Raw genomic sequence first — 22,755 nt, 5'->3', positions numbered from 1 at the left:
AGTGAGCTATGTGATGGTGCGCGTCCGTCGTCCGTCCGTCATCCGGCGTTGTCCGTCAAGTTTCCTTTAAACAACTTCTTCTGAGGAACGGAAAGGCCAAGAGTCTTGGTATTTGGCTGAAAGTTTCTTTGGTAGGAAGCCGACAAGGTTTGAGAACGAAAATGACCTTGACCTATTTTCAAGGTCACAGAGGTCTCATGTGTCAAACACTTCAAACGAATTCTTCTAAAGAACTGAAACGTATAGAACTTTCATATTTAGCTGGTGGCTTTCTAGGATAGAGCCAGACAAAGTTTAAGAATGAAAATGACCTTGACCTACTATCCAGGACATAATGGTCAAATATGTCAAACGCTTCAAACGACTTCTTCTGAAAAACTAAAAGGTATAGAATCATCATATTTGGCTGGTTGCTTTCTTGGATAAATCCTGACCAAGTTTTAGAATGAAAATGACCTCGACCAATTTTCAAGGTCACAGGGGTAAAATGTGTCAAACACTTCAAACGACTTTTCCTGAAGAACTAAAAGGTATAGAATTTTCATATTGGCCTGGTGGCTTCTTGGGATAGAGATCACCGAAGTTTGCAAATGAAAATGACCGCAACCTACGTTAAAGGTTACAGAGGTCAACAACATTTCAAACGACTTCCTCTGAAGAATCTAAAGGAATGGATCCATAAGATGTGGCTGGTAGCTTCTTGGGATAGAGCCAACAAAGTTTGGGAAGGAAAATTACCTTGACCTACATACAAGGTCACAGGGAAAAATATGTTAAACAACTTTGAAGAACAACCAAAAAGCATAGAATCATATAATAATATTTGGCCGGTAGTTTCAACAGTTGGAGCCGACAAAGTTTGCCAGTGAAATATGTATAGCACACTATAGTATTTAATAAGAATATGGTCTCTTGTTTTGGATTAAAATAATAATAATAATGATAAACTGAAAACAACATAAAAATAGTTGCCAAGTCTTGATTTTTGCAGTCCTTACTTTGGCACCTTTTTCAACACTATCAAGTACGCTATTATACATGTACGTTATAGTTTTGTCGAAAATGTAGATGTACAAGTATTGTAACCATTATGGTTTGGTTTATAGGGTTTAACGTCAACAGCTTAGGGCATGTAAGGACATGCCTCATGGGTTTTTGTGAATGTGTGCATTTGTGTATAGGTCTCGGGTATTTTGGTGTTTTTACCTCCTTGAAAGCGCGGATCTGACGCCGATTTTATAGTGATATCTCACTGAAATACTATGCCGCAGACACCTAGCAGAGCTTTTCTTTCAATCACATCATGCTTAAAACGGGTGAACCAGTTGTTGTCATTACCTAAATATTGTTTGTTAAGCAGATAATAGCATCTAACCCTTCAAAGGTTTGGTTTGCTTTTATTTTTTAACGTCCTTTCAACATCTCAGGTCATTTAAGGACGTGTCTCCATGTGTGTTGTGTAAGCGTGCGTGTGTGTAATATTACCGGAGACAGGATGTATTGCTTCCGTATGGAAAACTATGAATAATTTAGGTTTTTATCCAGTTGTCGGCAAATATAAAATAATTCATCTGTGTTTTTTGTATACAAACAGTTACCTCCCCTTAATATCGTTTTTGGATGCAAGCATAGTGCGACTTGGTCCGTGAACTATCGCTGATCACTTAGCTAAATTGTTGTTTATAGCCACCATGCTCTGATGATTGGAGGCCAAGGGTTCGAATCCCGGCCTAGTCCCTTTTTTACTCTCGCAGCACTTTTTATAAGCATTACTGTTTAATTCCATCTTTGAAGTATTTTCAGGGCTTTTTCCGTTAGACAGGAGATCATTTTCAAACAAGATTTATTAAAGCAATTTCAATGACAGTAAAAGAGGTTTCGAATTAATATTAACAGTTTTGGCATCGGTACGGCGAACATTAAACACCAAAAGTTTCTTGTTTGTCTGATTTGTTTTCCCCCAAACTGTCACTGTTAGAAAACCATTATATGAAGTACTCGTTACATGTTTAAATGATAAAAACGATGACTGTAAATAACCTTTCAGTAACTTCTGGTAAGATGGTACTTTTTGACAAAGCGAGACTGTTCCGTGTCGCCACTAGGATCGCTTGCGTCAGCTGGGATGTTGTCAAACAGTTGGTCCCATCCTCCCCCCTCTCTTGAACACGCTAGTGACTTGGCCTCAGCAATTGAATCGGAAGAAACACCGTAATACAAAAAATAGTTACACATCTCATTGACGTGGTTGAACCTGAAAATATAAGTAATATGGAGTCAATAAATTATATACATATTTTATTGATCACAAGTGAACAAAGAGATCAGATATACTGTCACTGGTCCTCTTAAAAATTACACTGGTGTACTATAAACTTACACTGGTCTTCTACAAAATTACACTTATCCACTACCAACGTACCGAGGTATGGATAACTCGTAGTGACAACATATCAATATTTTAAAGCATTTTCTCAAATATGTTTTCAATTCAAACATTTCTCATTTGACCTTGCCTACATTACAGAGAGAAATCTTTTAACAGTCTTACCCCATCTGGATTCGTGTGTTTCCGGTATTGCGGTAGGTACATCTCGTTGCCTAGATACGTAATACACAGATTTGATACATTTGGCACTGAACATACAATGTATTGGAAACATTACCTTAAATTCAGGTGGATAACAAGGCATATGTTGCGTAAATTTGAATTAAATAAAAGGAACCAGGATAAATGCAAAATTAAATCATTCAAATAATAAGTAGATATACCTAAAAAGGAAGCACCAATTTAAACACTTCAAACTTTCAATGCAAGAAGCTGAACAAAACCTACATTTTTACTTCACTATATGGCCGTTTCATCACGTAAGGACACATTAGATATACTGTTTATCAAAGGAATGAAAATACACATCTAATGTGTTTCTAAGCAAATGTTGAAATACTTTGAAATCACTCATTTTCGAAGGGTCTTTAATTTTGTTGAGTTCGTGGGTAATCCTCCACGAATTCAAAGGTCTACTGAGTAATTCAAGTTTGACATAAAGCAATTCTCCGTATTAGTGGGTACTTGTAATCCATGAATTCATGTCCTCATGAATTATTTTTCGGGAAACCACGAAATGTGGGCCCCACGAAATATCTGATTTCACAGTACACCATAGGGGAAGGATTATATGAAACAGTATAAATTGTTACCTGACACGCTATATAAATGCATATTAATCAATTTCAACTGTTTCCCAGACAATTCACCAAACGAACTATAGCTAATGTGTGCTACCGTAAAAATGTTGACTGGTCACGTGATGAATCGGTGCTTGCTACCCTACGACTGTTGACTGGTCACGTGATGAACTGGTGCTTGCTACCCTACGACTGTTGACTGGTCACGTGTTAGGTAATCGAAAGCACCTATAATTACAAGCACCCCGATGATCAAGCGTTTTTGGTACTGGATTGTTGACGGTCGTCTGTCGGTACATTCGACATGGACAGGTTTGAAGAAATCAGTGATGAATCCTTACCTCAACTGATTGAGAACCATGACGCTGCTAACACGAAGAATATTATAAAGGGGGCCGTCATAATTTTAGCCGCATTATGTGACGCAAAGAAAATACCAATAACCGACTTTGAGTCGGCAGAAGTACAAACATTGAATGAGCACCTCAAAGGTTTTTATGCAGGACTACGTACACAAAAATTCCATGCTGTAAGTCAGATATGGTTTACATGAAACATTTTTCATTCATTACCACTAGCTAGAAAGGACATTAATTTGTTGTTTATTTGTTTAGTAAACATTGATTTGTTACATTATATTAATATGAGACTGCGTCGGTGAGACGGTATCCCCTGAATTTACACGGAGTGGTGCAAAACCTACATATTCATTACCACTAGCTATAAGTGTTCCAGTTTTTTTGTTTTTTTTTGAAATGTTGGATTGTGACTTACTCAAATTTTTGTTTTTCATTGATCAAGTAACAAAACAGTTGTTTCATGCCTTATCAGTCAACAGTCAAACCCATTTTCCCTCGGAGTTGGGACCCACCAGATGAACTGTTTCCCTCGACCGCATAATGTTAATGCATACAAAAAAAATCTGGTGCTGCTTTATTGAAATAAACATTCAGTACTTACTACAACATCTCCGGGTTGAAGCCAAATATTTCTCTCTGTGATGTCAAACATTGTCTGTAATAATGATACACAATTTTATTTTATAGATTTTACTACGAATACAGTAAATCAACTCCGTTTTGTATCTTCAACAACATAAATCAATTTTGAAAAAATAGAATTACATTTTTCAGATAAAATATGTACATGTTAATGTGTTGCAACGTTTCAAGACGGACTGGTAGTTACTAGTTGGAGGAAGAAGCTAACAGCTAATAACTATTCGACAGATTGTGTATGTACACGCTCCATTGGTAGGCGAAATAAATGTTCCGTGTTCAACCGATGCAAATACAATTTTAAACGTACATGGAATAAATAGTGAAAGTTTGATACACCTAAGATTAAAATAACATTGAATCCTTTTCATATTTTGTTCTATCAATACTATATGCCACATATTCTGATATCGACACACTAACTTACCAGTGGGTACACCGGATCACCACGTCCAATCTCGATCCATTTGCCTTTTCTCACAATGTAACCGGACAATGCAACTCCTAATATTAGAAAAGAGTATAAAATGAAACAGGAGGGATGGGTGGGGGCAGACGATTTGCCCATAAACCGCAACGGCCCGATCCCTTACGTCAAAATATTATTGGCATTGCCCTAACCATTTCACACCTAAAATCATTGCGGAGAAACCTCTTAGGACGTTACAGTTTTTGTGAGAATCGTGTCTGTAATTTGATATCGATCTTAATTCATAATTTAAACGAGTTCTCATGAAGTTCAATACAACTTAAATTTTCCATTTTAAAATAACAATTGTCATTACGTCATATTCAAATGCTTGTGTATTTGTCTGCATATCCTTAACTAAATTTTAGATCTAAAATTAACTTAAACCCAAAATCTCGACATTGGTACGATGATATTATATGGATTTATTGTTTTAAAACAAGTCACAATTATAAAGACATTGACACTCTCGTAAATAAAAACTAAGACCAGTTGTATATGTTTAATAAAAGTAATATATGCAGGAGCTGATTTCAGTAAATACATGACATTATAAAAATGTTATATATATATATATATATATATATGTAAGTATTACAAATTACCTAGACTGACAACAGGTAATGCAGTAATGAAGAGTTTTGTTATTATCATTATATGGTCAACAGCCAATCTGTGTTAGTCATTAGGGCCGACAAATTGTCGATAAAAACATAAAATTAAAAATGTTATCAAACAAACGTTAATATAATATACTCACCCTTAAATCAACATGGACTTGTATTTTGTAATTAATAACAAGTAGTTGTATAATTATATTCTTAACGTATTATTAATGTGAATATTGATATACCATACAATATTGACATAGCTTATTAATAATATTTAATTAAATAAGCCGAATATTCAACTATCTATGAGTCACTCTGTGTGGATTTTGAACTCCCGGGGAGAATCTAGTAAAGGAATATGACTTAAACTCACTCATTACTCCGGTGAGGTCAGGAAGGAGCACAGCTTGACTTGTGAACTTTCAGAAGCAGTTAGAATTATCTTACCTTTACCACATGACTTGCACATTGATATCTGTTTTATATATAAGTTGTCTGTTTTTTTTACATCTTTCGTTTCACTATAAATTATAATATATATATGCTGATTAATACAAATGCATGCAGGAGAAAACTGATATAGGCATAGCCTGTTGTTCGATCCAATTCATACAACGTCATGAATAAACTTTGTTGAAATGAAATAAAACAAACGTAAAAGTAAAAGACACACGTCAACTTGAATGAAGAGGTCGTCCCTAAGATTTCCTGTATGTGTACTTGACGTCAGGTACATAATGACTGACCTCTACCGTGTGTATGTATTCCGTAAGCTAATATAGGCGTAGGTGTTGTCCTGTTCCATACACACGCAGTGTCAACGGTGAAATCTAAAGGTAGAATAAACACAGTGCATGTACCTTCCTCAACAAAACTGAAGTTATCATATTATATAATTGTGACCTAGATAAGTGCTTGTCTTTTTAATTGAATTCGGAACACCTGATACTATTCTATATGTACTTTTTAATGGTGTAAGTGAAAAACTTCCCTGTGTTACTCTGTTTTAACAATTTTGATATCTGCTTTTTAAAATTATTTTTTATTGTTATTCTTTTATATTTTATTTGAGTTCATCTTAAAATTCGTTTATTCAAAAATGATCACCTAGTTCTGATAAAGTGCATTCTGTTTCATTCATGTCATATATCGGCGATATTGAAAATACGCCTTGAAAGACTTTCAATCACCAATAATTCAACAAAATGAAACTTTGTTTTATTTTTTGAAAAAAAAACACCATTGCAAATTTTAGTTTATTATATATGGATTTGTATACGAAAATACATCACATCATGTGATCATAGTGATTATTCGTACGTATTATTCATCAATATGTACATGATAATATACTTACTTTCTACGTGAGGAGGTATAGAGCCGGTGCCGGCGTATCTACTAACAGCTGCAGCTAGTCGGGGACTGGTGGAAACAAGATAGCACAGTTCGATAATTATGTTTACTTAGTATAAATATAGCAGCGGATAAAAATAATTTTATGAAAGTATTATTAATATTAAATATATTTGTTGTCGGGTTAATATCAGTAACAGTCTATTGTCTATTATTGGGCATCATAACAAAGAGGATAACACAAAGTAGACATCGATGTTGAATGAGTGACGTTTATATAATTATAAGAAAATGTGTTAAAAGTTGTTTAACATTTTGTAATGTGTGTTTGATTAATAGTTAGTAGGAGTGATACACACCGGGTGGTCCGGATTTTCAAACGCATGTGTGCGAAGTCCGAGACACGTTCCTCTGAAAACGAGAAGAAAAAACTCGAGGAAACTTGGATTACAAATTTATCATGTACATAACATGCGTACATAATCATTCTTTTATTAACAGAATCGACGCATATCCCATATTGTTGTCGAAAGATATTAAAAAGAAAGCTGCACATGTATAAGAATTTATCTTGAATACGTATTCTTATATACTGTGTACTCTCTCAATAAATGTGTCACACTTTTTAACTAGAATTTTGGTTTTGTGAACAAAAACATATGTCTCCCCTTATTAGACAATAGAAAAAATCCTGTATATTAACAAAGGGCCATATCGCTTTATATAGTGGGACCCGAGACCCGAATTTAGAATTCGACACTCATGCCTCCCAAGATACATTAAAACTTTAGCAAGTTTGGTCAACGTAGGTGAAACTAGAACACTGACAGGTCAGTAAGGGCCTCGTCTTGTGGCAATATATCCCCCGTAATCATCAAGAAGCAATCTGCCCATATAGCTGAGCTTGAAGTTTGACATTTGGACTTCAAAAACATTTGCAAGGAAGCAAAATAGACATTTTACATGTACTATGATGTGAGTCTTGTTTCTTTCCACTTCCATATTTGCTGGGCTTACAGAAATTTAAATACCGGTGCAATACTCACTTGTTAGCCTTAAATACTTCCCCCATCAAAAGCCAGGGTCAAAGTAAGAGATCAACTTTGTCTTTGACCTTTGGACCCAAATGACCTTGACCTTTAACTTAGTGACCCTGATCTTTGGTCAGTTGACTCATTTTTCAATTCCAACCAAATTTGCTTCATAATATCATAACAAAATGTCCATCAGTGAAAAATACAAAACCTTACCTTGACATTGAACCTTTGGAACACGTAACCTTGACCTCTGGTCAAATGACTCCTTGTTTAATTCTGACCAACATTGCTTCAAAGTGTCATAGCAAAATGTTCCCCAGTGAAAAGATACTGAATTTTACCTTAATCTTTGATCCAGTGACCCTGGCCTTAAGTCAGCTGACTCTTTGTTAAATTCCAACCATCTTTGCTTCATAATGTCATAACAAAATGTTCATCAGGGAAGACACAAAATTTGACCTGGACCTTTGACCCAGTGACCTTGACCTTTGGTCAGTTGATACCTTGTTTTATTGTGACAGACGAAAATTCGAATTAGTATCGCTCACCCGCATCCTCTATATGGGGCCCTAACAACATATGCTGTGGACAAACTTCGGTATTAACATTTTTGTCTTGTGTACATATATACATGTACATAGTACCATATCGAGACGAAGCCCCATTTTATCGTGTATATAGCGTATACGGAAATGTACATCATAAATTTTTACCTAAACATGCTCAGGGAAATTGAACGACCTCGATGCTATGTTTACACACATGTATAACTTACATTGTGTAATTGCATTGGGATGCACGTTTTAAATTGTATCCTTTACTTTCCTTATTTAAATTATCCAAAGGTGAATTTACCTGAGATGTCGTCACGTCCATGGACTTGTATTATAACATACCGGGGTTTATTACCGGTGTATATTCCGGTATCTGATATATAAAATAAAACAAAGATTTTCACGATTGTAGTTTTCAAGATTCACACAATATGATGATACATTCTTTTATTTCAATCACAGTTTTTGTTAAAATTGAAAGTAGTACTTCGTTAGTTCAATAGCAATCATCGGTTAGTGCTATCTTCTTATTATTATAATGTCACAATGTCATGACGTCATGACCACCTAACAAGTATGTAGTACAAATATTTTTAATAGAGTGTTTTATTGACTATATACATTCGAATGAATGAAAAGGTGAAAAAGCAAATATTAAACAGCGCCATCAAGAAAAAATATATTTCAACTAAAAATCGACATAAGTAAGAAGAAGAAAAGGCAAGGCAACAGCAGTGTTATCTGTTATCTCCCGTCATACAAATCCTACAAAATGGTTTAGACTAAACACAATTTTATTTCAATGTATCGGATAAAGTAAGAATATTATAATACAGGTTGTAATCGTTGTTGATTATACTCTTTAAATCACCTTTTGTTCAGTGCAGTTAATTTCGAAAATATATCGTTCTTTATTTGCGAATACATAAACTTGCTAAAGCGAGGATGTTTTTTCAATATTGGTTATGATTATATTTTCAATTATTGTTTGAGGAAATTTAATTTTTCAAATGAGTGTCCCCGCAAATTAAAGTAAAAAACAATCCTTCACGAAAAAGAATTCATAACAGTACGTCGGTGACTTACTTTCTGGTAGGGTCCAACCGGGGGCCCCGTTCGTCCAGGAATACAGGAATTCTCTCTTGTGATCTTTACAAACGTGCGTCGGGTCAACGCATTCCCTGAAACATAGTTAAACAAAATGTATTGTATTTTGTACCTCTATAAAACGGGTAAGAAACGAAAAAGGAGTGGTGAATGGGTTGGGGACATTTTCGGTTTGGTTTGGTTTCATATTGTTTAACTTCCTATTAACAGCTAAGGTAATTTAAGGACGTACCTCCATGTGTTTTGTGTAAGCGTGTATGTGAACCGGAAACAAGGTATGTTGGCGTAGTTGCCTCCTTGTGATAGCGCGGATCTAATGCCGACTTTATAGTGCTACCTCACTGAAATACCATACCGAAGGCACCCAGCACAGCATTCCGCCCGTTCAAATTTTACTGACAACGGGTGAACCAAGCAAGACGCTAGGAAATAAAAGGTAGTTAGAAGTAGAAAGAAAAGGAAGATCCTAAATATTGTAATGAGTGCAGCAGAATTTTTGTTGGTCGCTTTCGTGTCATCTAATAAAAAGTACAAAACAAAATCCCCAATTCTGAAGGGAGCTTCCACATGAGTCTCGAACGATACATGGCAGTGGTCAACAGCAGGTGCATTCTTTTCTCGATCCCGACCTGCAGGGGTGAGATATATAAGGAATCGGGGTGACACGTGGAAAATTTAGCATCTACCATGTTTAAATTGGACGAGAAAGTACGGATCCAAATTGCTTGATGGCAATTTACTGAAATATTCGGCGAATAATATATGAAATGAATAAATAAATAAACCAAAATAGATATGTTCGAAATATCAACACCATGATAATAATGAATCATACTTCCGACTGTTCCAAACATGTCTCTTTTTGTTCTGCAGTTGTGAATTTACTTGTTCTTGTTTTGTTTTGTATAGCTTACATGTACGTATAATACAGATAATATTGAGATTTCGATAAAGCTATACTAATATTCAGTGACGTCACTTCCTCTTTGACGTTATAGGGGGCTCTCGGGCTGGTAAGTGTTATGCTCAAAATTTGCAAATAATTACCTCTATTTCACACCAAGATCTAACAACATCTACAGATATTCCATTTAGCATATTAACATAAATATTAACATCACTAAGTTCTCATTTGCAAATGACAGAACAACTCACCAAATAGGAGCTTCATCATAGGGGACGTCGCATACATCGACTGTTATGTGATAAACATCATCTCGTTCTCCGATGGGCAAATACTCGACTGTAAATAACAATTAAAATTGACTCATGACTTAGAGAGGAAAGACATACATGTATAATAAAGTAATAGATGCACTATACAAGCGAGTAAAATTTACTCGAGGAAGGTGTATATAAGATAATACCTATACAGACTGATATTACAAATAGCAAATAATATCCTTACAATATGTAGTTGTTAATATAATATACAATACCTACACAACACGTGGTTAACATTTCCTGTATATAACATATAATACCAACAATACTGGTAGTTATGTACAGAACACGTAGTTAATATATAACAAATAACATCAGATTTCAGTATCGAATTGGACACACTATATATATTTGTATAGTATAGAGCTGAACATACGACATGATTTTATACGCAAAACTTGATCATCTCAAGAGTAATTAACATACAAAATTTGGAAATTGAAGATGACAAAGTTTCCGAGATATGGCCAAGAAAAAAAATGATGCACTGCCGGTTGGGCGGACTTGCCGACTGGTGGACGGAGTACAAACCTATTGTTTTCACGAGCAGTACAAGTCTGGGACTACTTTGTACACGCGCTGTATTTATGTATAACATGTAGTTTTCACACAGGCTGTAATAATGTATAAAACGTTGTAAGCTGTTCTAGTTCACAGCGGCAAATGAACATAAAAGCATAAGTTATGTATAGCTGATATTATACACACATGTTGTAATTATATATACAATATATAAAACATACAATCTATCTTTATTTGCATTAACTACGAAACAGAAAAAAACCCACACAAAACAAATGCATGACACTCATTTCACTTTTTAGAATTTATTCTGAATCATTACTATATCTTAATTCAAAACATAGACACGAGTTATTTTTGTAAAATTGGCAATTACATAAAACTTTCATTTCACAGTAAAATCTTTTGAAATATAAAGTAAGCAATACTTACCAATGTATTCGTCTGCCTTCAGAGGAAAAGCCGAACAGCCATATTCAATTTTCTGTAAAATATGGTAAAACCATTCAAAAACATGCAGATATACCCAAGATCGTTATTCGATTATACTTACACCCTAATTTGATACGGACCATTTGTAATGAATTTGTTATCACAAGAATGGTGATGATATACAAACCTTTTCTCCGACAAATGTACGCAGAGGTAATTTCATATGTTGATAATACACTTCTTTGTTCAAATCTGGTAACTTTAAGAGCGGCCCAGAATCATTGTAATGGTCTGCTTTACGTAGATAAGGCAGGCCTAACACTGCCCTAGCACACACAAATACCACCAATACTACGCTACCGGTCATCATCTCGGTGTATGTGTGCCTACTGGAGCGTTGTCCTAGAAATAACGAGAAAAAAACCTTTTTACTGGCGAAGCTCCGCCTCCTATCTTGTCAGGTTTTACCACCGTGACAAGCTGATGACCAGGTTGAATGCGTTTTCTTGGAATTAAAAAAAATACGCACCAGTCACACAAACAACCAGAAAAATAGTAATTGCATCAGAGTCATTACGATTCCCGCTACATTAAGTTGATATGGCTGCCTGCGTTGAAGCCAAACTGTATGGTTTTAATGGAAACAAAATACGTTTGTTTCAGGTTGTTTCAGGTAACATGACTGAAAAATAGTGTAAGTCGGCAAGAAGTTTCAATATTTTTATTTTCATTTTGAGGGAGGATGTGTGTTGGGGGGGGGGGGCAATTTAAAAAATTACAATAATCACCAAACAGTTCTTTAGACCAAACCTATTGTATTCTTTTTCATTAAAGTTTAAGGTCAGTTAAATAATAACATGACGTTTAAAAGCTTTTGAGGGAGATGCCATTGTTAAAGTCGGAGGTAAAAACTAGGGTCTTTCGGGGTATCCGAAACATACATTCTCTTATGCCTAATCTACTTTTGGCTGTTAACAACGTTTTCTCTTCCAAAACTAATCTCATGAGCGGATTAATATTTTTTCCAATTGGTAAGGTCGAACCACTTGTTTGGGTGTTATTATACGGGAATAGTTAATTTCGATTAACATATATACCAATGCAGCTCATGATATGTGTTCAGGCAGTATTACAGAATTTAAGTAACTCACCTACAGAGAATATTTAATAATTTTCCGTTGAATTCCAGATATCTTTCACGAGTATGGGAGAATATCAATATCTTCACGAATCGGAAGCACGAGTGAAAAAATATTCTTCCATATCAGTGAACCATAAATGGTATTCAACGGAAAAAACGTTTAATTTTCCATTTATTACATTTAAAAAAAAAGTAAAACGACGAAATGTTGCAGCATAAGAACTAGTAGCGAAATATTTACACCTTGTTCAAATGTCGTCTCGCTTGATAACAAGGCAGATTGCCATTTTCAATCGGTTGCTCAGCGCAATTCTGCCGTTTGTTGCAATTATCTGATCCGATGTCCAAACAAAAAATAAGTTGTCAATTGTGTAGTTATGTACATGTAAATACCATATTTCATGTTACAAAAGAGTACCTATGCAAGCACTGATTCTACAGTCTCTTCATATAAATTTTGTATAAACTTGTAAATCCAATCAACGGTGTGAATAGAAAGGTCCATTTTAACTGGGTAGTATGTGAAGATATAACATTTCATATACTTTTACTATGTATTTGTGTTGAAGCAGTATAAAAAATCATTTAACGTTGCTGTAATGGCAATACTTATAAGTATTTTAATGACGGCTTTATAAACTATCATCAATGTTACAATTTCTCAGATAATTTGTTCTATTATTTGTATTATAACGGTGGCAGATTTCTGCCATCAAAATTCGACTTCAGAAATACATATGTCAACCTAATTTTAAACATTGTCGACATGATCTGACAAGAGAATAATGATGTCGACATTATTTATAGGATATGTTTACATGCGACCGCTCTTTCAGAGACGATTCTCTGGCTAGAATGTTACTTGTTTTATATCATATTTGTTTGTTTGTTTGTTTGTCACTTAAAAGTAGTTAATATTTCCTACATTCGAAGCTTAAAACGATGCTTAATGGTAAGCAGGCATTTTTGAATAATGTTGAAATACTTTCAAGTAATGTTAAACCTTCTCAAATAAAATATAAAAAGTTGGGATTATCACTAAAAATATTCAGGGTTCTACGTCGACCTGTACATCCTAGAGGTCAGCCAAGCCATGTTCGTGACAAACGTCGGCAAATTCTCGAATTTTCTTTTCCAGGTACATATTAGGAACCCTTTTTATCTGTCAGATTTCCCCATAAAGCAAGCCAATTAATCGACATTACATGTGTTTACGTGGATGATGATACGTCCTTAATTAATTCATTGGCGTTAACTTAGGTGCAGGCTTATTTAAGTTATACGCAGTTGGAAATAATAATAATGGCCCGTGTTAATGTATCATTTTGTTTCTATTTTGCATTTGAACGAAATAAATGCAAATACTTGAAATTTCAAGAATTAAATAGTTCTTTTAAACACATGTAAAATATGTGTGAAATATAGGCTTAAATACATATAGAAACGTACTTCAACTTCCCCTAAGAAAAATTGAATTTATTTCGTTTTCAGTTTTAAAATGTTGTTTTACCATGTGGAAGTAATATCTGCAATTATTTTCTCGACATGTGCGATACAGAAAATTTGCAATCTAAACGATAAGATAAAATAGAAAATGATTGGCTATTAAACGTAGTTGTGATAGGATATCAAGCCTACCGATGTTCACAAATGCCAACGTTTGATGCCGTAAATGCACTTTAGCTGCTGTTTACATTAAATTTGATAACTATCATTAATAGTCCTTCTGTTTACATGTATCATGAGGTTGAACAATCTTTATCGCTTATCAAAGTCCGGTAAGGGAGGTCTCGGAACAAGGAGCGGCGCCTTACTGATTTTTTCAAAACGTCACGTTCTCGTGAGAAATGACACGTACAACTTGAAAAGTAGACAAGGAATATTCATGAAGTATTACGTTCCGTGGTTCATTTTGCGTCAGAACAACATGCTGTGTTTTGTATAGCTTTAAATTCCCGACCTTGTGTATGACACTGTGGTTTATGTATTTGTTTACAATGTGTTTTTGTACATATTTGTGGTTTAACGTCCTTGCAACAGTCAGGGTCATAAGAGGACGAGAGGGAGACACCGACAGATCCCCAAGTGTATGTTACCACAAAATAATATTATAAAAATAAAAATATTTGTTGAATAAAAATACTGACGAACCCATTGCCTTCGTCACCTGGGAGAACATCCTTCACTACAGCCTAGAGTGAGATACAGCCAAGCAACGCGCTATGTTAGAAATAGAGAGAAATATTAACTTCCCAAATATTGTAATGGGTGCAGCAGATTTATTTTGGTCGTTTTTGTTTCCCCTAGTAGAGGGTACAAAATCGAATCCTAAATTCTGCACGGGTTTTTACATAAGTGGCCTCGTACGATATTCATTTCTCAATCGCCGACCTGCAAAGATGGATAACCCAGGGAAAGAAATGGTAATTGAGGAAGGATACTAGGATAGTTATGCAAAGTGTTAGAATAGGCGCAGTGGATTAATTCTAGTCTTTCACAATGTACTCTAAGCTAAGCAGAGTACATTGGAAAGACTAGAATTAATAAATAGTAATTTTTGCAGGTCCTCAATGTTCATTGCTCTATCCAATCATATAGTAAGTGGGAGGGGAGGTGTTTGGATTTTTCTGTTTATCCCCTGTTTATGCTTGGAAAACAATGACGGCTTGAAAGCAGAGTTTGTTCATTAACTCCTTACAGAACAATTAATACAGTTCGATGATTGCTTTTCAATTCCTCTTTAAATTTTACGTCGTCACATCCAACTATACATTAAAATTAAAAGACAGGCAATTATTCAAATTTGCTGTCCTTAGTTAAACAAAGCATATACATTTATTTTAAGGTTCAGCAATTGTTGGAAGGCAATGGGTTCTGTCCCCAGGCCGGGACATACCAAAGTCCAAAAAATGTTAGTTGTTATTCCCTGCTTAACGTTCAGCATTAAGGGAAAAGGCAACAACTGGTTCAACCGTTGTCAGTATAATATGACCTGGTGGAATGCTGTGCTGGGTGCCTTCGGCATGGCATTTCAGTGAAATAGTGACAACAAGCCTTCACTATCAAAATCTAAGATGGCTGTCTCTCGGCCATATTGTTTATCGGATCAGTCTCAAAAGTAAATATGCAAAACGAAAGACATAGGGAAACCTACATAACAAGTTTGGGAAAGATCCCTCCAGTACTTACTGAGAAATAATGAAAACAAACCTTTAATGTCACAATCACAGATGGTGGCCTGTCGTCCATTTTGTTAATCTGATTATTCTCAAAATTCAATATGCACAACCACAGACCTAGAAGAGCCTACATAACAAACTTGGGAAAGATCCCTTCATTTCCTCCTGAGAAAAAGTGATAAATAAATCTTTAATGTCACAATCCAAAATATTGGCCTTTCGGCAATTTTCTATATCCGATCAGTCTCACAATTGAACATGCACAACAACAGACCAAGGAGAACCTACATATTAAATTTGAGATGAATCTCTCCAGCACTTCCTGAGAAATAGCGATAACAAACTTTCACTGTCAAAATCCAAGATGGCTGCCTGTCGACCATCTTGTTTATCCGATCAGTCCCAAAAGTTGCCCTGCACAACTAAGGACCAAGGAGAACCTACATATAAAATTTGAGAAAGGGCCCTCTTTTGCTTCCTGTGAAATAGCCATAACAACCCTTCAGTGTCAAAAGTTGCACAAAAAGGGGTCAAGGGGAACCTACATATAAAATTTGAGAAGGATCCCTCTGTTACTTCCTGAAAAAAAGTGATAACAAGAATTGTTTAAGGACGGACGACGGACGGACGGACGGACGGACCACGGACGCAGGGCGATTTGAATAGCCCATAATCAGATGGTGGTGGGCTAAAAAGGTAGTTGTAATTCCCTGCTTAACGTTCAGCATTACGGGGGAATGGCAACAATTGGTTCACCCGTTATCAGTATAATGTGACCGGGGGGAATACTGTGCTTGGTGCCTTCGGCATGACATTTCAGTGATATATAACACTCTAAGGTCGGTATCAGATCCGCGCTATCACAAGGAGGCAGGTACACCAACATACCCTGTCTCCTACATATACACACGCAAGCCCGCATACACTTCACACATGGAGGCACGTCTTAAATTACATTACCTGTTAATAGGACGTTAAACAAAACTAAACCAAAACCAAACCAAGCCTAGCAACAAGCATGAATTCAAACTTATAGAATTGATAGAGATGCTGAGAGTACTTGATATTATTGTATGAAAATGAAAATACATATTTATGTATATATATATATATATGTAAGGTTTTTAAAACTTCAGAGGTCATATTCAGGGCGTTTATGAATAACAGGTTCATGGAGCTATGGAAGTACATGCAGGTTGTTTCATAGTGTTGATATGCATATCCATCTATCTTTTATCATTTAAATTGCTTCGAAAAATTAAAAAGATTATTGCAGTGCTTCAAAATCAACGACAGGTGATGAGAACAATTGTTGTACTTTATAAGACTACGTTACAAACTGTTAAAATAGTAACATGCACACCAGTTCAAACAGAAAGACAGTTATTCGTGTAAAATAAAACTAATCGACACTACAACAAGTTTAACCTACATCCATTTGATGGTAGAGCTATGTAAACAGCTTAAAAACGTTTGGTGACAAAATATCAAAGATGTTTACCAGGATAGACGGCGCCCTTTACTTCTTTTAGGAAAGAGTAGCAATATATATATGTTTTTGTTTTCTTGGAAAGCGGTTTCAGCATTATTACGAAATTTCGAAGAATTAATTACCAATGCCAGGAACGTGTATCCTATATTCGTGTGCTAAATCTTAATAATTTAGTCACATGTGGTTATCAAACAACATTAATGTACCTGTCCGGCGGGGCATTGTCTGATGGCATGGACATTCACATAAATCACTTGGAATATTTTTATTGGTTCATGATAAGTGATGTCGACTTGAAGGTGATGCTTAATGGTTTCTTTTAAACTGCATAAATAATGTGTTTTACCAACCCAAGATGACATGTACCTGATAATTGCCTATAAAAGCTGATGCGGATCTAAGTAAAATCGTTATAATCCCTGCTTTTCACTCCGACAATTTTGTCAAGATAAAGACACTACCAGCTTGAAAAGGTAAGACTTTTCCAAATTAAAAATTAATTTGAATGAGCTAATGTACTATTTATGTATGTATATACTGAACGAATGTAAATATATCATGAACTAATTTTAAATTTGTAAATAAATCAATATATGTTTTATATAAATAATTAAAATTTTGTTAAACTAAGGCAAACAGTAGCCAAGTGACTGATGCCGAAGTTTAGGTTATATTATTATACTATGACAGTAAATAATGAAATTCGGTTTAACAGTACTGCAATTGCAAAAATGAATTCAATTAAATTGTCTTATTATCTATACAAACTGTATTTTAAATTGTTAATGATGCTATAGGAGTTTTCATTTATATCTTTACATTTAAACTGGGTTTTTTTTATTTTGTGTCAAGAACGTTCAAAGTTGTGTAAAAGAGTTTGTTAAAACTGCCTATCGTCGAGTTAAAAACCTGTTTTCTATGCATGAAGCAGCAACAATGTCACCTATAATTCAAGAATCTAGGTTATGCAAAAAAGTAAAAAAAATTCTTACACAGAAGTTAAACTTTCGCAATAATTGTTTGGGTTTTTACTAAACATTTGTATTAATCCTGAACATAAGTTTCCGAATTTTAGTTTTGTATTTGTAAAGCGATCAAGCTTTTTAAAATGAAAGTATTGTATTGCAGAGAACAGCGAACTTTTGTCAAAAGCTCTTTAGTTCCTAAATGTTTCAATTGTTAATTTGTGTACAAACACAAGAACTGGAACATAATATTAATGTTAACAAGATGTACAGGTTTATAATAAATTAATAGTTTTAGTTTAAGCAATTAGCTCAGGCCAAATTAATTCCATATATTTTTTCGTTCACCAACACATTTTTGTTAAATTTCCTATGAACAAGATTCTTTTGATAAACTTTGATAAACAAGATGTGGTCGGTTTTCCATGCCGATTCTTTTAAAACAAAACAACCATATCTAATATGTATCCAAAGTATAACGATAATTCATGATACTTGTATTAAGAGTATATACAATGTATACATTTTGCTTTACAAACATTTTATTTCATAATGCTTTAACTATAGTCAAAGGAAGAATGGTGTGGTAAACCAGTATCCAATATTACAAATGAATTAATCTTTTGTTCACAAGGTACATTTGTAATTTCTTACGCTTCTAAATAATGTGATAAATTGAGTACCGCTTTATTCAAAGTCGCTTTGTATTTGTTATGTTTGTTGCTGGGATTGTTATAAATATTCAACGTAAAATATAATTCACCATTAATAATGAAATCTCGAATTCAAAAACTGTTTGGAACAAACACTTCAATATCTTTGTTGCAAAACTGTAATATGAAACATTCTTACTTGCCGATATTAGGTTTTGAGCAGATGAAGGGTTAACCACACTTTTATATTCGTTGCGGCAAGTTTTATCAATAACGTCATTTACGCATTGCTAGATATCAATTAATAACTCAAGTTATTGAAGTGCATTTCCTATTTATATAAAGCGACGATAAAAAGTGGTGATTTTGCCACATACACGACACTGTATAATTACACGATGTATAACATTTATTTGTAAACAAAACTTAACAGAAAATATAAAAAATAATAAAAAAATCTTTGAGTTACCTATGCCAAATGGTGCAAAGCCTTAATTTTAATACGACGTTTTTTAGATGCAACTGTTGAATAATTTTATCTGAAGGCTTTAGAATTATAATACATGTAATAGGAATTAAATGAGTATCATGTTTAATACCATATGTTTTTTTTTCTGGAAGATTATAATCTGCCATATTATTGAAATATAGGTGACATTAACGATTAGTTTTATATTGTCACACTCATAAAATTTTGGTTATAACAGGCAAGCATTATCGATACTCTGTTTATTTTTCCGGAAACCGGAAACAATCGATCACTTTAATGTAACCATATCGCTATTCCAGTAGAGTGATACCAGGATCAAATTAATTTAACTCCATTCCGCAAAAAGAAATTAAATTTATATATATATATGTAGCTTTGAATTCCATCACCGAGAAAGAAATATACCTCAAAAACGCGTGCGTTAAAATGTGTATCACTGACTTTTAATATTAGTAAGGGGAGATTTGATAATCTAGCCACCATCTTCCCCAGCTTAAATACATATATCTGGACTGTGAACGTGATAAGTTTTATTTTATTTAACGTCCCATTTGTAGCAGCCAAGGTCATTCAAGAACGTGTCTCCGTAAGTGTTGTGTAAGCATGCATGTGTGTATGTGTGCAAGAGACTGTGTATATTGGTGTTATTGCCTCCTTGTGATAGCGCGGATCTGATGCCGACTTTATAGTGCCATCTCACTGATATACCATGCCGAAGGCAGCCATCACAGCATTCCGCCCGATTCCATTATACTGACAACGGGTGAACCAGGTGTTGCCATTCCCCTTAATTGCTGAACAGTAAGCAGGGAATAACAACTACCATTTGAGACGATTAAGAGTAGGGACTTTGTCCTTAAATATTGAGTGGATTGATTAACGAGGTTGTGCTTTATACTGTGTCGTTTCATTGTTTCAGAACAATCAGACATGAAAATTCAGTGGATTTCGTTCATGGCCGTGCTGTGTCTGAGTACTTTTGGTGAGTTTACAATTGCTTTAAAAAAAAATACTAACTCTTTATACTTAATAAATATATTTTAAGCTATTATACTGATAACTTATTATTTAAAATTCATTAAAATAAAATATAAATTAAATTCAAATAATCGATCTTTTTTCCCCTTTGTAGCCTTCGCTGCACCAGCCGTTGTATCTCTAAAGAAGCGGGAGGCCGATGCTCCAGCCATTGTTTCTCTGAGGAAGAGGGAGGCTAATGCTCCAGTCGTTGTTTCTCTGAAGAAGAGGGAGGCTGATGCTCCAGCCGTTGTTTCTCTGAGGAAGAGGGAGGCTGATGCTCCAGCCGTTGTTTCTCTGAAGAAGAGGGAGGCTGATGCCCCAGCCGTTGTTTCTCTGAGGAAGAGGGAGGCTGATGCTCCAGCCATTGTTTCTCTGAGGAAGAGGGAGGCTGATGCTCCAGCCGTTGTTTCTCTGAGGAAGAGAGAGGCAGATGCTCCAGCCATCGTTTCCCTGAAAAAGCGGGAGGCCGATGCACCAGCCATTGTTTCTCTGAGGAAGAGGGAGGCTGATGCTCCAGCCATTGTTTCTCTGAGGAAGAGGGAGGCTGATGCTCCAGCCATTGTATCTCTGTAAAAGAGGATAACGGATTTACAAGCACTTGTGTGATTGAATATGGAGGTTGATGGACTACTAAAGGTGCTTCTGAATAAGTTGACTAATTTTCTTGCAGCTGTTTAACTGATAATGGTAGTTGAGTTGAAGTTGGTATCATAAAAATAACTTATAGCCATGTATCGAACATGACTATATGGTGTGTTGTTTTAAAACGACACTGCTTACGAGGTGGGGAGGGGTTGAGTCACTATTTATTTTTATAATGGGGATAAAATGCTTTTAATGAAACTTTATATATTTGAATTATAAAGGAGTTATATCAGTTGTATGTATCAGGTATTAATAAGGTCTTGCAAAATGTATTTTCCCTTGTTTTAGAAATGTACCAAAGATGTAGAATTATGAAGGATACATGTAAAACTGTTGTTAGAACAGATGATTTGAACTAAATGTCATGTCGAATATATTAAAATAATAAGACAAAAGTCGTGTTAGATTTGATTGACTTCGAGTAGTATATCTTAGGAAGAAGGGATTTATTTTCTGTCAGCTGTTGTAGGAAAACAGCTGTTCTTTTAAGAAAAAACAAAAAAACATTACATGCGTTTTATGAACCTGTTCCATGATGAAACGTTACTTTTTTATGAGCGGTTTTTCACCCATTATAACTGAATTGTACATTTGACTGGTATAACAGTTAGTTGGATGTATTTGTTTTTCAAAATAAAGAAAATAGTTCTTTTCTTCAATTGAATTCAGTTTGTGATTTTAAATAAACCGAAAGGGATATTATAAAAGAGAAATCAAACATTACACAATATCATCTTAACAATTTTTGATAGAGATAACTCTCGATACCGATAGTCAGCAATGGTTTTCAAAATATCAATTCTTTGACAAACAAATATAAGATTTAAAAACTAACTGCAATTTAAAGAATTCTTCCTTCCCGTAATAGTGATTTTTTGTCTCTCCGCCTTACATAGTATCTGAGCTCTCAATTAGCTATTCTAAAATCTTTTACGGTCTAGTCATTTATAAAATAGAAGGAAGTTATAATAATAATGATCATTGGAAGTTTTTATATTTTTGTAACTATTTGTATTTTAACTTGATAAAGTACAAAATGAAACTTTTTTTTTATTGTTTTGAAGTCTTTTTTCCCCATGTTTTCATAAGATTCGGTCCATATGCATTTTAAGAGAAACATATCTGATAACAAGAAGTGTTCTCTTGAGTTTCTGGATATTTTGGGAATCTGTAATGTCATTATGAATCATGAAAACAAATAGATTAATGTTAAATAGATAGTTTAGCGCTGTGAAATCTTTGTGAGTTCTCGCACTGAATCTAAAAGTACGAAAGCAATATCCTTCGGGGGTACATTTCTGTATTGGCGCTTCCCTCATGTTACACACTAAAAGAACTGAAAGAGAATTGTTAACACAATAAATTTGCAAAATGCTGTAATCTCTGGTGTTTTCATTCAAAAGACAGAATTCTCACCCGATTTCACAGATATCTGCAAACAACAAAGGCAGTCGATCATAATTACAATCTTTAAAAAAAAACAAAAAAAAAAAGCTCAGCAGTCTAAACAATTGGAACGAGTTTGATTGTTTCTTTAATTAAGATTAAGATTAAGCAATTTGAAAGAAAAAAAAACATGATTTAAAACAAATGATTTTTTATGAAATATGAAATGAATCGATTCCATGTTTTTATTGTCAGGAAAATGGGCAAAAACACTATTTAACCTCGAAA

At 34.6% G+C, this 22,755-nt stretch overlaps 2 protein-coding genes across 2 annotated transcripts; one reads left to right on the top strand and one right to left on the bottom strand.

Moving 5' to 3' along the window:
- Positions 1-1,826: 1,826 nt before the first annotated feature.
- LOC110465872 (peptidyl-glycine alpha-amidating monooxygenase B-like) lies at positions 1,827-11,908 on the bottom strand. Its single transcript, XM_021521998.1, has 12 exons — positions 11,684-11,908; positions 11,497-11,548; positions 10,474-10,561; positions 9,298-9,392; positions 8,513-8,584; positions 6,980-7,031; positions 6,625-6,689; positions 6,014-6,097; positions 4,615-4,691; positions 4,150-4,203; positions 2,552-2,601; positions 1,827-2,254 (listed from the first exon to the last, which is right to left on the bottom strand). Exons 1-12 carry the CDS (start codon positions 11,864-11,866, stop codon positions 2,044-2,046), a joined length of 1,083 nt encoding a protein of 360 aa, XP_021377673.1. The 5' UTR covers positions 11,867-11,908; the 3' UTR covers positions 1,827-2,043.
- Positions 11,909-17,673: 5,765 nt separating this feature from the next.
- Positions 17,674-22,456, top strand: LOC110465889 (glycyl-glycine endopeptidase ALE-1-like). The gene is made up of 3 exons (XM_021522028.1): positions 17,674-17,781; positions 20,336-20,398; positions 20,549-22,456. Exons 2-3 carry the CDS (start codon positions 20,347-20,349, stop codon positions 21,007-21,009), a joined length of 513 nt encoding a protein of 170 aa, XP_021377703.1. The 5' UTR covers positions 17,674-17,781; positions 20,336-20,346; the 3' UTR covers positions 21,010-22,456.
- The last annotated feature ends 299 nt before the right edge of the window (positions 22,457-22,755 follow it).

This window comes from Mizuhopecten yessoensis, unplaced genomic scaffold (assembly GCF_002113885.1).
Source record: "Mizuhopecten yessoensis strain PY_sf001 unplaced genomic scaffold, ASM211388v2 scaffold11103, whole genome shotgun sequence".
In the NCBI taxonomy this organism is placed as follows: domain Eukaryota; kingdom Metazoa; phylum Mollusca; class Bivalvia; order Pectinida; family Pectinidae; genus Mizuhopecten; species Mizuhopecten yessoensis.
Note: the sequence above shows the minus strand (reverse complement) of the source record. Positions and strands in the feature narration are given on the sequence as shown.

Excerpts from the sequence above, each read along its gene's own strand:
- LOC110465872 (XM_021521998.1), bottom strand. The coding sequence starts at position 11,866 with ATGATGACCGGTAGCGTAGTATTGGTGGTATTTGTGTGTGCTAGGGCA. Across the intron at positions 8,585-9,297 it reads CGGTTGGACCCTACCAGAAA|ATACCGGAATATACACCGGT; the intron begins GTAAGTCACCGA and ends TTTATATATCAG. Across the intron at positions 2,255-2,551 it reads AACACACGAATCCAGATGGG|GTTCAACCACGTCAATGAGA; the intron begins GTAAGACTGTTA and ends TTATATTTTCAG.
- LOC110465889 (XM_021522028.1), top strand. The coding sequence starts at position 20,347 with ATGAAAATTCAGTGGATTTCGTTCATGGCCGTGCTGTGTCTGAGTACT. Across the intron at positions 20,399-20,548 it reads GCTGTGTCTGAGTACTTTTG|CCTTCGCTGCACCAGCCGTT; the intron begins GTGAGTTTACAA and ends TCCCCTTTGTAG.